The sequence below is a fragment of the Arachis stenosperma genome, chromosome 4 (genome assembly GCF_014773155.1).
Source record: "Arachis stenosperma cultivar V10309 chromosome 4, arast.V10309.gnm1.PFL2, whole genome shotgun sequence".
In the NCBI taxonomy this organism is placed as follows: domain Eukaryota; kingdom Viridiplantae; phylum Streptophyta; class Magnoliopsida; order Fabales; family Fabaceae; genus Arachis; species Arachis stenosperma.
The window spans coordinates 2352787-2365799 of record NC_080380.1 but is presented as its reverse complement, the minus strand read 5'-3'; the positions used below and the strand labels follow the sequence as shown (position 1 = coordinate 2365799).

The following is a 13013-nucleotide window of genomic DNA, read 5'->3' as shown; positions in this document are numbered from 1 at the left end:
GCAGTCGCAACAAATGATTGGTAGGTTTTGCTTGGTCTGATACCGGCCTCCTCATTATTCTCTATTGTACGACGAACGGACATGCTTAGTTCTCTGTGCTGTTTGAGCATCTCTGCTTTACTTGGACAGCAGGGGTGTGAATGATCCAGCACAACCTTTGAAATGATCCAAGCACTGACATCCTTCAATGTGTGTATATAAATTCTTGCAGGACAGTTTAAATCGGCTGTCGGATTAGTCTTCTCGGTCGGAGATATTTTAGATTTCTATTTTCCCTCTCTGCTACATGTAATCAATTGATTCTTAATCTCGTTTCCCTTCCTATTTGTGCTCCGAACTCTTGTAGAAAAACCTGCAGCCTTGGCATAGTTCCTGTAAAATTTTCCAGCATCTTCAAGGGTGGTAAAGGTCATTCCAACCTTCGAAACAAACTGGTCATCAACAACAGAGAGAGGCTGCAGAATACACCATGTCAAAAGCTAAAAATACACCCAATCATTGCTGATATAATACACCCGACCCGCAACAACTCAACTAAAATAACAAAAAAAACCATAAACTATAAATACATAAGCTGCAGAATACACCATGTCAAAAACTAAAAACACACCCAATCATGTCTGATATAATACACCCGAACGACAACAACTCAGCTAACAACAGAAAAACCCATAAACTGTAAATATACCCACACTTCTCGCAAAAATACACCCAAAAAAGTTCTGATCTACACCCGAGCGTCTGCTATAAATTCCAGATAATTAATCAAAACTAATACATTACATTCAATCGACAGATTCATGTTAACGTGTTAGTTCAATGTTCAGGAATTTTTCAGCTACACAATGCTATTCAAATGACTGCAACAAAATTCAGAGTATGTAAATCAAACCTCAGGAACTCCGATAGATTCAAATTCATAATCCACTTCGCCCTGATTCAGCTGACAATCTGTGCTTGAATCATCCATAATCTTCAAAACGAGTTCAAACTTTGATTTCAGAAAATAACAAATCAAATAGAAAACGAAGCTGGAGTTGCAGAAAGAAGAACTAACGTAAAAGACGAAGAACATACCAGTGAGAAAGGAGAGGAAAAGAATGATGGAGAAGAAGGAGAGAAGACGCGAGAAGAAGAAGGTGCAAATCCGCAAATAATGAAAATGAAGAAGGAAACAAATCTTTTAAATTTGGTAGTTATATATACGTGGGATCTTATATAGCGCGTGTATACAACGTAACCCTTGGAGCGCGTTTTGAAGTTTTATTTGTTAATGAACTTGTAAACCATACACGTCATTACGCTTGTATGCAAAGCTTTTCCGTTTCAGTAAGTTGTGTTTTTCTATTTGTTTTATATTGCTAACTTTCAGTTATTTAAAATTTAAATTTTGAATTTAAAATTGAATTGAAAAGAAGAGATTCATTTTTACCCCTTATAAAATTATGAAAGATGATTTTTTTTCTCTTTTGTTTTTTCAATTCTTCTCCTCACTCTTGCTCTTTCGAAATTCCCATTTTTTCATTTTCCATTTCATCCCTTTCCATCTCATAATGTTTCTTCTTCTTTTTGATTTTGCACAAAAATACAGAACCAAACCTTAAGTTTCAGTTCAATTTTAGTTCCGAAAAAGGCTCAACCACGGAAGAAACAAACTGGTACATATATACTAACTCCTCTTCTTTGGATCTCTCTTTTAAGTTGGTGATAGTTAATGGAGTATGCTTCGAGCTTTATTTATTATTTTTATTTTTTCGTTCGAATTAGTTTTGAGACAGATTCCCATACCAGAGAGTTTTGATTTCCTCACCTTTCTCTTTGAAATTTCCACACACAGAAAGTTTATGTATAACAGGTGTGGATTTGGTTCAGTATAATTCGGTCTCAACGCAAAAATTCTCGAATAACGATTCTCTATTTTTCTGCTTCCTTTGCTTATTCAACTTTTTGATCGACTCATTCCTTGGTTCCATTTTCTGATTTCCGCTCTTCCCAAATAATGTTCAAGTTGTGTTCTTTCACGTGTTTATTGTTAAAACAAGGTGAGATTTCATTTGGATTTTGTTTAGGATAATCAAGAATGCAGGGTCGAAGGACTAGAACATGATACCGTTGCTCTTTGTTCTGGATTCTTCATGCACTCATTAAATCCAATGAAATATATATATAATCAAGCTCTTCCTATTTTCGATACCATGTAATCAAGCTCTTTGAATTAAATTTTTTTGTTCTCTATTTATTTTTATTATCATTTTTCTTCTTTTCTCTGAGATTTCAAATTTTCAATGCTGTTTACTGTTCTGATCGGCTTATGTTTCCTTGAAATCCGAGGTTGGAAAAGCTGGTGGTGTCAGATAGAAGTCCATGTCCGATGCTATGAACAAAGCAAACATGTTCTCTGATTCTCTTTTATTATTCTTCTTTCTTCGGATAACAATTATTTCCAATTTTGTTGTTGTTGTTTTAGGATTTATTCTCTAATTCATTATATTATCATTTTTCAGGAAAAAAAGCTTCATACCAAGCAAATGCTAGAGAACTGACTAGCATATGAGGACGATATAAGGGCCTACAACAAAGAATTGGTAATTGCTTTAACTCAATATTTTTATTCTCTCTTATATTGTGATTCATACTAATCTTATGGTTGAGCTCTTAATGTTTTAGAATGAGGGTAGAGATTCTAATAAGTCAAAATCTATGGTGAATGACGATTATAATGATGAAGAGGTGATGAAGCTTTGTAATTTATTTTCAATTGTGAAATAGATTCTGATAGTAGTTGTTATTGTTTGTTAACGAGTTTGAAATGTTCTTATTTATTTTAGAGGATGAGTGAAGTAGTTGCTATGGTGAAAGAAGAGGCCTTGAAGTGGGAGGAAATAATTTCATTCATCATCAATCTTCATATAGTTTTGGGAGTTGATTGACAATACAGTTTGATCATCTTAATTTTATTTTACCTCAACTTTATTTATTTTTAACTTTGAAAGATATTTAGTCTATATGTCAAATAAGGTTTATAATTCATATTAATTGTTATACTTAGGAGTACTAAATTTTCTTAGGATACTATTGAAAGGAATTTTTGGCAAACTAATTTTACTAATTAATTCTTTTTTATTTAGTTCTTTTTTTTATGGAACTTTTTACTTGTACGTTTATTCTGTTTTTGGATTTGAAGAGTCAAAGAAAGGCTTTATATCAATGCTTCATAATTATTTTATTTTTGGGACATGTGATTAACTGTCGAAACTTATATTTTATTATTAAAATGAAAAGAATAAGTTGATTGGTATTGGAGATTAAGAGAAGCAAATTTTTAAATTCAAAAGAATTATTTTAGGATTGATGTAAAAGAGGAAAAAAAAATATTTTAGTTGTTTCTCAAACATAAAAATGGCATATTCATAATGTTAATAATAGATGTGATGAAACTGTGTGCAATTGATAGTTTTCAACTCTCTATCCAGAGAATCGAATAAATTATCATAATGTGATGATAAACATTTGATGAGATGAATTGTTTATTTTGTGATAAATTTTTTAGCTTCTATTTTTTTACAATTTTTTTATTATAGTAATTAATGATGAACATAACTTACATTATATGTTTATGGTTGCATATATTTATTTATGAAAATATTATTCTTTCTATTACTGTAATATATATGATATATCATCTCTTTAATAAACTATTGTTAGTCTAGCAAATAACGCAAATACTATTTGTTGTTACATTTGTTCCGTCCAGAATCAAATTCAAAAGAAGACTGCTTAGGGAATAATATTATACTTTGTTATTTTCAGGGAGGTTTTTAATAATGTTTTATGATTCTATGTTCTTTATATTTTAATGGTGAATGAAATTCTTGCACTATGTCATTCAGTGATTGTTACGCGATCGAATACAATTTTTTTTGTTTAAAGCTAGATTATTTATATTCATTAATTAGGTTTGCATAGAGAATAATTGTATGTAGTTATTTTGTTCATACCCGCACGAGTCCTACTCTAGTTAGTTATTTTTAAACCATTCTCTAAATAAAGAAAAATAGATTAATAGGCAATTAGTCTATAGTTGCTTAAACCAAAGCTTAGTATAATGGCAGAACTTACATGTTCTGCAATGTAACAAACTAACGTTACTTTGAACTAATATGAATTTTTAATCGTATATTATATTGTATGAGCACTAATATTAAAATAATTATGTCATTATGTCTACATTTTAGTTCAAAACTAGTGTTGCTATCCTTGTGGTGCACAAAATAAATGTGTAAATAATTTACTATTCAAGAATAAAATATAAAATTTAAGAAGTATAAATGAAGTAATGCTCACTTTGGTGAGTCCATGACTTCTGAAAATAAAAAATTGGTCATTAAAAGAGTCCATGGAAATGGTTGCCATTTGCCAATATAGCCTGAAGTGAATATCACAGCTGAAATGCTGTGATGTTGTGTGCACTGTGGGAATTTCATGCCATCTTTCACTGCCTTTATTGACCATTTTCTTATAAGGCCTTATGGTCCATGAGGAGTTCCCGATCCATTTAGAGTTTGATTTACTAATTTTTAGGTCAAATCAGTTAGACTGGTCTGAGTTTGATAACCATACGTGAAAGTTGCTTCCTAATAAAACGGAAAGAGTACATAAAAAGTATACAAAGATAATAAAATTGTGAAAGAATAATGAAAGAAAAGAAATGATAAAGAAATTTTATTGTGTGGAGCTCTGATATATAATAAAACGGAAAGAGTACATAAAGAATACGCAAAGATAAGATAAATTATGGTGAAACTTCTTAAATTTCGCTATTAAACATTTGAACTTATCTCCATAATGTTTGCTAACTCGGAATAAGATACGCGGACCGACCCAGCAGATTTTGGCCCATTTATCATCCCGTAACTTGCATGATTTAACTACATATCTTTGTTCAAATTACATAATTTATATACATATCTTTATCCATGTATGTTATATGATACACACTATTCTACTTCTACTTTATATATAAATATAAACCTATGTTGCAACCATAATTCTAAAAATTGGACCAAACCAGCTAGTTAAATAAAAAATCGGTGATGAAAACAGTCCGATCCGCTGTTAATAACTGTCCATTCAAAAATCGACAGAAAATTGATCGGTTGGACCGGACCAATAAATGGCCGATTCTTGATAGACGGCGTCGTCTAAAAAACGCAAAGAGTACATAAAGAGTACGCAAAGATAAGATAAATTATAACTGAATTTATGTATTTTGTTGGGTTGAATTTATAAACCACCAGACTTGTTTATTGTTGTCATGGTGAAAGAATAGTTTAATACTTCCCACCTTTCCTTTATTCATGTGTGTAACATGATATACCGGCCACTCAGACACTCATTACCCACCATTCACCACCGCTTCTTCTACCATCTCTTCATTCATGTGTGTAACATGATATACTCACCAACGATATTTGACGCATTCTCAGGGTCAAGCTTATTAGTGTTCAACCTTCACGATTATCATTCACAAGTATAAAATAATGAAAATACTAAATAACGTGAACAATAGATAATAAAACGGAAAGAGTACATAAAAAGTACGCAAAGATAATAAAATTGTAAAAGAATAATGAAAGAAAAGAAAAAATGAAGAAATTTTATTGAATATTGATTGATTGAAAATTGTAAAGTATGAAGGTAAAACTAAGTATATATAGAGTATTGGCCTATGAAAGATAAAAACAAATAAAAATAAGCTAAAGATAAAGATAAGATAAAATAAAGACTAAAATTATAATTAAATTTATGTATCTGTTGGGCTGAATTTGTGGACCATAAGATGTCTTTATTGTTGTCATGAGTTAAGGTGAAAGAGTGGTTTAATAATAGATATGTGGATGTTCAATTCAATAGATATGCACATGATTATGTTTATTATTTTTAATTAGATGATTCTTTGACTTATTTTTTTTTATTGGATTTACTCATAGACAATTAACAATGACCGAATGTTCTAATATTAAGATCTAAGAGAGTCTATTATTGATATTGTTTAAAAAATTCATTCTCTACTTAATAAAATCAATTTGTGTAATACTCATGATCTCATACATTTTTATATATTATTTTATTTTTCGAACAATAAAAAACTGTAGTATAACTGGTAATAATGTCACATGCTAACATTATTTTATTTTTAGATCAACATTGCAAACTAAATGTCATTGTAGTATTAGCACTATATACATTAATGGATTTTCATATTTTATTTTATTAGAAAGTTAAAATTTTATTTTAGTGTAATATATTATTTGATTGTAATAGAAATAACAATAAAAATAACTAGTTTTGAGATTTTTTAAAAATAAATTAATTTTTAAAATGTTCAAAATTAACTTATAAATTATAATTGATTTTGTATAATTAAAAAATAGTTTTATAAAATGAAAAAATCAGTTTTTAAATTAAAAAATGTTTTTTATGTGCAACTTTTTTTATATATAAAAAAACCTATTATTTAAAAAAAAGTATTTTGATAAAATTTGGGTCCCTCCAAAAATTTCTTTCAAGCTCTTATGTGTTTGAGGCTGCACACCATCAAAGATTCTCAGCTCATGTCTGCTGGTGCTGCACCAACCCCAATGGACAAATACATTAACTTTTCCATGCTGCTAAGGAATGATCCCTAAAGGTTATGATGCATATATATTTAAACTAAAGGTAGCGATAATGATAGGACCTTTGATATTTGTTTTCTACATCAAATTTTCTTCTTTATATTCATAAACTTGGTCCTCATGAAGGAAAAAACTTGATATAAAGAGCAAGTATTAACACATCCACCCAATAAAATACACCATTTGATATGGCTCAGCTCCTTTATTTTAAATTTGATGATAATAATAACGACCATGATAAAAACCAAGCATCTATATCTGGCAGAACCTTTGATATTTATTCTCTACATTAAGTTTTTTACGTCGTATCGAATATCTTATTGAGTGAATGTGTTGAATATTTTAAAAAACGCTTGATGTAAAGAATAAATATCAACACAATTATCCATCAAGATATACAATTTAATATACATCTCTTTTATTTTAAATTTGATGATGAAGAATATTCGACTCTTCAATTCATTGCAATGAATCATATCCAAAAATTTTCACTTTGAGCTTTTGCATTTAAAAGATTTAAAAGATGTTTATAGTTCCTATGATTTTTTAATAATTTGTTTTGTTTTGTATTTTGTTTATTTAAAAAAAAAAAAGTCTACGAGACTAACAATTTTATTGAATTTTGGCCAGCATGTAACCAGCAGAAAAATGTGAGTCATTAGATGAAATCTCACACCATTAAATCATCATTGATGGCTATTTGATGACTACCAATTACAAAAGTTACTGATCCCTAACATTGTTCTATTTTTAAATAAGATATACATATACTGTTTTATTTTATTTGATTTATTTTTTTTTTTTTTGGGTACCTTTGTTCATGTCATTTTATGTGATGTCTGAATGTCTCTCTAACAATTAAAAAAAAATAATTTGTGAAAAATAAATGTTAGGCATTGCAATAATACCACTTTTTATTGTTATTTGAGCTAACATTAGATAGAAAACTGATATTTAAGGTAGAGAGTAGTAATGTTAGTGTATTTATTTATCACATATTTAGAAAATAATATTTATTTTTTTCTGATATATGAATATCTTTTAAAAAAAGGTAATGAATACAAATTTTAATATTTTAACTTTTGATCATATTAAATATTAAAATTTAAAAATTAAAAAAAAAACTAAAAATCATTGTAATTATTTTAAGTCTTAAAATTTAAGATACTTTTTATAATCTATTAATCTTTATCTTATTGATGGCTATGCTATAAGAAGTTTAGCACCGGTTTTTTTTTAATAATAATGTTAAAAAATTTTAAAAATTAATTAGAGTACTCATAATTAATCATATGATTACCAATAAATTTATTTTATTAGATTAAATTAATTTATTTAGAAAAATTAATATAGTAAAAGCAATAATCAGATAACTTATTATTTTGAAGGGTAAATTATTAAATTGTTCTTCTATGTTTGGGTGTATTTTTGTTTTGATCCTTAAGATTTAAAGTGTTTTAATTGAATCCAAAAAAGTTTCTATAGGATATTCCATTAATTGTTTAACTTTAACTTCACTGTGGGACTAAATTGATGATAAATAAAAATTTTTTGAATTCAAATAAGACACTTTAAACTTTAAAGACCAAAACAAAAATACACCCAAACATAGGGAACCAATTTAATACTTTATCCTATTTTTAAAATATAAGATGCTTACCATCCATACAATATCTTTATTAAAATTCCTTTATTACTTACCATCTATTATTTGAATTCATTTTTAAAAAAAATTTAAAAATTAATTAGACAGTACTCATAATTAATCATACGAATACAAATACATTAATATTATTAGATTAAGACTTAGTTTGATAAAATTTTTATTTTTCAAAAGTGGTTTATAAAAGTTAAATTTTAAAAGATGGCTTTTTAAAAGTTAAATTTTAAAAGATGGCTTTTTAAAAGTTGTAGTATTAATATTTGGTAAATCAAATTAAAAATAACTTTTAATAAATACAAGTAACAATAATTATGTTTGATAAAATAGCTTTTAAAATATAAGAATATTATAATAGACATAAATGCAAGTATTAAATTTAAAAATTAGTTAACATATGAGGTTATATTAAATTTTTAAATTTTAAAAAACATAAGTGAACTTTAAAAAACTCTATCTTAGGTGCTTTCAGAAGTATCTCGTTCTTTTAAAAACTCCAAATACAAGTATATGATCTTTTTGATTAATAGATTATAAAAAAAAAAAAGAGCATTTTCAATAATAATTATATCGAACCAAAAAGAATATCGAACAAATTGGCAAGGACAACAGAGACGTTAAAAATTAATCATCATAAATATGGGTATTTTTTTATATAATTTACTTCTAGATGTAATCTAAAACAAAGGTTATACACGTAATAATAATAACAATAATAATGATAACTTTTTAACTTAATAACTAGTGTTTAGTTCAAGAAGTAATATCAGAATAAGTTCAAGTGGTTGAATCTATTGACTAACATCAAAGGAGACGTTATTGATTTAAGTTACACAAAATCAGGAGTTAAATTTTTAAAAAGTACAAGTATTTTTTTTAAAAAAATTATCAAATTAAATTTAAATTAAATCGTTAATTTAAATTAAAAATATTATAATTTTAAAAGTTTAAATTATTTAAAAAAAATTAGAGAGAATGAAAAATTTAAAATCAAACCACCGTTGTCTGAAACATTATACCGTGGTATAAAAGAAGTTTTGCATATATCATGGTTAGTTTTTTTAATTTAAAAAAATTAAATCATTATTTTTTGTTCAAATCGAATATTTAATTATGAGTATAATAATACAATTATCTAATATTGTAGTTAAATAGTTTTTTAATTTAAAAAAATTAAATCATTATTTTTTGTTCAAATCGAATATTTAATTATGAGTATAATAATACGATTATCTAATATTGTAGTTAAATCGATACAATAATATACGTAAAATGCACGTATTTTTTAAATGATAAATTGTCTGCATCTTAGATATTTTAAAAATAGTTTATTTATTTAATTTAAATATAAAAACCTGCATAATATACTACTTTTCTTAAATTACTAAATTAGTATTTAAAATCTAAAAATTACTTAGACCACCGTTCCTTTATTTATGTAACACGCATAATATACTACTTTTTTTTTTATTCATATAATATATAAGAGGATGAATTTTAAATGTAGATATATTGATGTTCTAATCATTTTAATTGTTGATATCAATTATAAATTATATATAATATATTAATTAAAATCAATGGTAAAGATTAATGAAACATTAATATTCTGAAAACTTTCTATACAATATAAATTATACCTATCCTCCTACTTCTACTCTATTTTTTTACCTATAACTTGTGCATGATTTAATTGCACATCTTTATTTATGTATGTTATATAATACATGTATTTTTTTACTTCTATTCTATATATAAATATAAACCCAACTTATTGTGTTGCAACAGAACTCTTCATAAGGTCTATCATTTGAAATTGGCTTATTCTTTTTTATAAATTTTTCATAAACTTTTCGTAAACTTCTTATAAAAATTAAACTTAATTTGATAAAATTTTTATTTTTTAAAAGTAGTTTATAAAGGCTAATTTTTAAAAGATAATTTTTTTAAAAGTTGTAGTATTTATATTTGCTAAATCAAATTAAAAATAACTTTTAATAAATACAAGTAACAACAATTACGTTTAATAAAATAGTTTTTAAAATTTAAAAATATTATAATAAACATAAATACAAGTAATAAATTTAAAAATTAGTTAACATGAGGTTATCTTAGGTACTTTTAAAAGTATCCGAATCCTTTAAAAGCTGTCAGTACAAGTACAAAATCTTTTTTATTTACCAAATATAAAATGAGGAGCTTGAGCTTTTAAAAAACACAAGCACCTCTTCAAAAAATTTTACCAAACCAAACCTTAGTCCATGGAGGAAGAACACGAGAATAATACCCGTGTCCCTGTTGAATCTCAAGTGTCCGGTCAAAATAAGTTAAGGAGAGTGATTAAAGAAATAAAAAAGCAAATATATTTGACAGGACCTTTAATTATAGTGCATTTTCTTAATTTTGCTATTGAACTTATTTCAATAATGTTCGTTGGTCACGTAAGCGTGTTGACTCTCTCCGGCGTTTCCATGGCCACTTCCTTTACTTCTGTCACTGGCATTGGTTTAGTGGTTAGTTCTTTTTACATGCATTCATCTCTTTAACAATTTTTTTACAGTTTTACCAATCAATTTTTTTTTTCGTTTATAATTTGGATTTGATAAATAATTTGTTAAAAAATATTTCAACACCAATCAGACCTGATTACACCCCTTCATGGCATGGAAACCGAAGCGATTAATTTATTGCCAACTGTTCCTATTGAATCGACTAACCTTGTGTTCAACTACTCCTTGTTGGTTTCATATAATGACAGATGGGAATTGCAAGTGCATTAGAAACCTTGTGTGGCCAATCATATGGAGCCGGACAACATCACATGTTAGGCATACACGCTCAGAGAGCCATGCTTGTTCTTACCATTATTTGTGTACCCATCTCTATTGTTTGGGCAAATACAAAATCCATTTTGATTTTATTTGGCCAAGATCATGAAATCTCCACAGAAGCAGGAAGATATGCTCAGTTAATCATTCCATACCTTTTTGCTTCTAGTGTTCTTCAATGTCAAACTAGATTTCTACAGACACAGAACATTGGAGTTCCAATGATGCTCAGCTCTGGAGTAGCTACTGCACTGCATGTTGCTTTGTGTTGGGCGTTAGTGTTCAAAGCTGGCTTAGGGAGTACTGGAGCTGCCTTATCAAATTGTATATCGTATTGGGTGAATGTGTTGATACTTGCGTTGTACATAAAGTTTTCTCCAAGATGTTCGGAAACTTGGACCGGGTTTTCATTAGAGGCATTCCATAACATTCCTTCTTTTTTGAAACTTGCTATTCTTTCTTCTGTTATGGTTTGGTAAATTTCTACTAACCGTTGCTTTCTTCACAGTTACATTGTTCGAGATCTTCTACTAATGAGTCGAGATCCTCTACTAATGAGTTTTTGTATGATTCCCGTTGTGCTGAACAGCTTGGAACTGTGGTCGTTTGAATTGATGGTTCTCCTATCTGGTCGTCTTCCAAATCCAAAGTTGCAAACATCAGTGCTTTCTATTTGGTTAGTTCTCACAATTCTTAACTACCAGCACTTTATATGTTACTGTGGATATTATTATTTGCAACGATCTAATAATAATTAATGTTGGGAATTTCAGTGTGAATACAGCATCAACTATTTGGATGATTCCGTTGGGATTAAGTGGAGCTATAAGGTAACTTAATTACCACTGTGTGCTTATGAACATTTAGAATTCTGTGACAACAAATGTCGAAATGAAGTAAACGATTGCAATTACATAATTGTTTGTTTGTGTTGCAGCACTCGTGTATCTAACGAGCTTGGAGCTGGTAATCCTTGGTCTGCACGTTTGGCTGTGCGTGTGGTGTTAGTAGCAACCATTATTGAGGGTATCTTGGTTGCAACACTGATGATAATGTTACGTAATATTTGGGGCCATGTTTACAGTAATGACGTACAAGTGGTTAGACACGTGAGACTCATGCTGCCAATTCTTGCAGCATCCAATTTTTTGGACGGGCTACAGGGTGTTTTCTCAGGAATTGTTAGAGGATGTCGACGGCAAAAAATGGGTGCTTTTATTAACTTAGGGTCATATTACGTAGTTGGAGTTCCGTCCGCTATTGTATTAGCTTTTGTTTTACATCTTGAAACAAAGGTATGGAAATACTAAACTGAAATCTATGATTATTTGTGGAGTGTCTTAATTATTTAGGTATTGTGCAGGGACTCTGGCTTGGAATCATATGTGCCCTTGTTGTTCAAGTACTTAGTCTCATGATCATAATTCTTAGCATTGATTGGGAGAAGGAGGTGTTAACTTTTTTTTTTCTTTTTACTTTTTTTTTTGAATTTTTAGTTTTGCTTATCAGTAACTGATATGGTTATATTTGTTTTTTTAGGCAAGCATAACTATGGAAAGAATTAATAATTCAGGAGAGATAAGTATGGAAAGAGTTAGTAATTCAGTAACATCAAATGTAATCTAGCTGAATTAAATCTTAATTGATTCAATTTAAATAGAGTTATTTTAGAATATATATGTAAGTCAATTTATTTTAAAATATTTGTATAATGTTAGTTTTTATTTAATTTATTTATGTGATTTGTTCTTTAATTTTAAAATATTAAAATTTAAGAAATATAAAATAAAACTTAAAATAATTGTAATTATTTTAAGTTTTAAAATTTAAAATTAATTTTATAATCTT

The 13013-nt window shown here is 27.8% G+C and overlaps 1 protein-coding gene across 1 annotated transcript; it reads left to right on the top strand.

The window, feature by feature from the left end:
• Window positions 1-10598: 10598 nt before the first annotated feature.
• LOC130973953 (protein DETOXIFICATION 16-like) lies at window positions 10599-12791 on the top strand. Its single transcript, XM_057898649.1, has 7 exons — window positions 10599-10850; window positions 11096-11640; window positions 11755-11841; window positions 11939-11995; window positions 12103-12460; window positions 12529-12615; window positions 12705-12791. Exons 1-7 carry the CDS (start codon window positions 10599-10601, stop codon window positions 12789-12791), a joined length of 1473 nt encoding a protein of 490 aa, XP_057754632.1.
• Window positions 12792-13013: the final 222 nt, after the last annotated feature.

Bases quoted from the DNA above. Each gene is read 5' to 3' on its own strand.
- LOC130973953 (XM_057898649.1), top strand. From the start codon at position 10,599: ATGGAGGAAGAACACGAGAATAATACCCGTGTCCCTGTTGAATCTCAA. The intron at 11,842-11,938 runs GTTAGTTCTCAC...TGGGAATTTCAG, and splicing joins ACATCAGTGCTTTCTATTTG to TGTGAATACAGCATCAACTA. The intron at 12,616-12,704 runs GTGTTAACTTTT...TTGTTTTTTTAG, and splicing joins GCATTGATTGGGAGAAGGAG to GCAAGCATAACTATGGAAAG.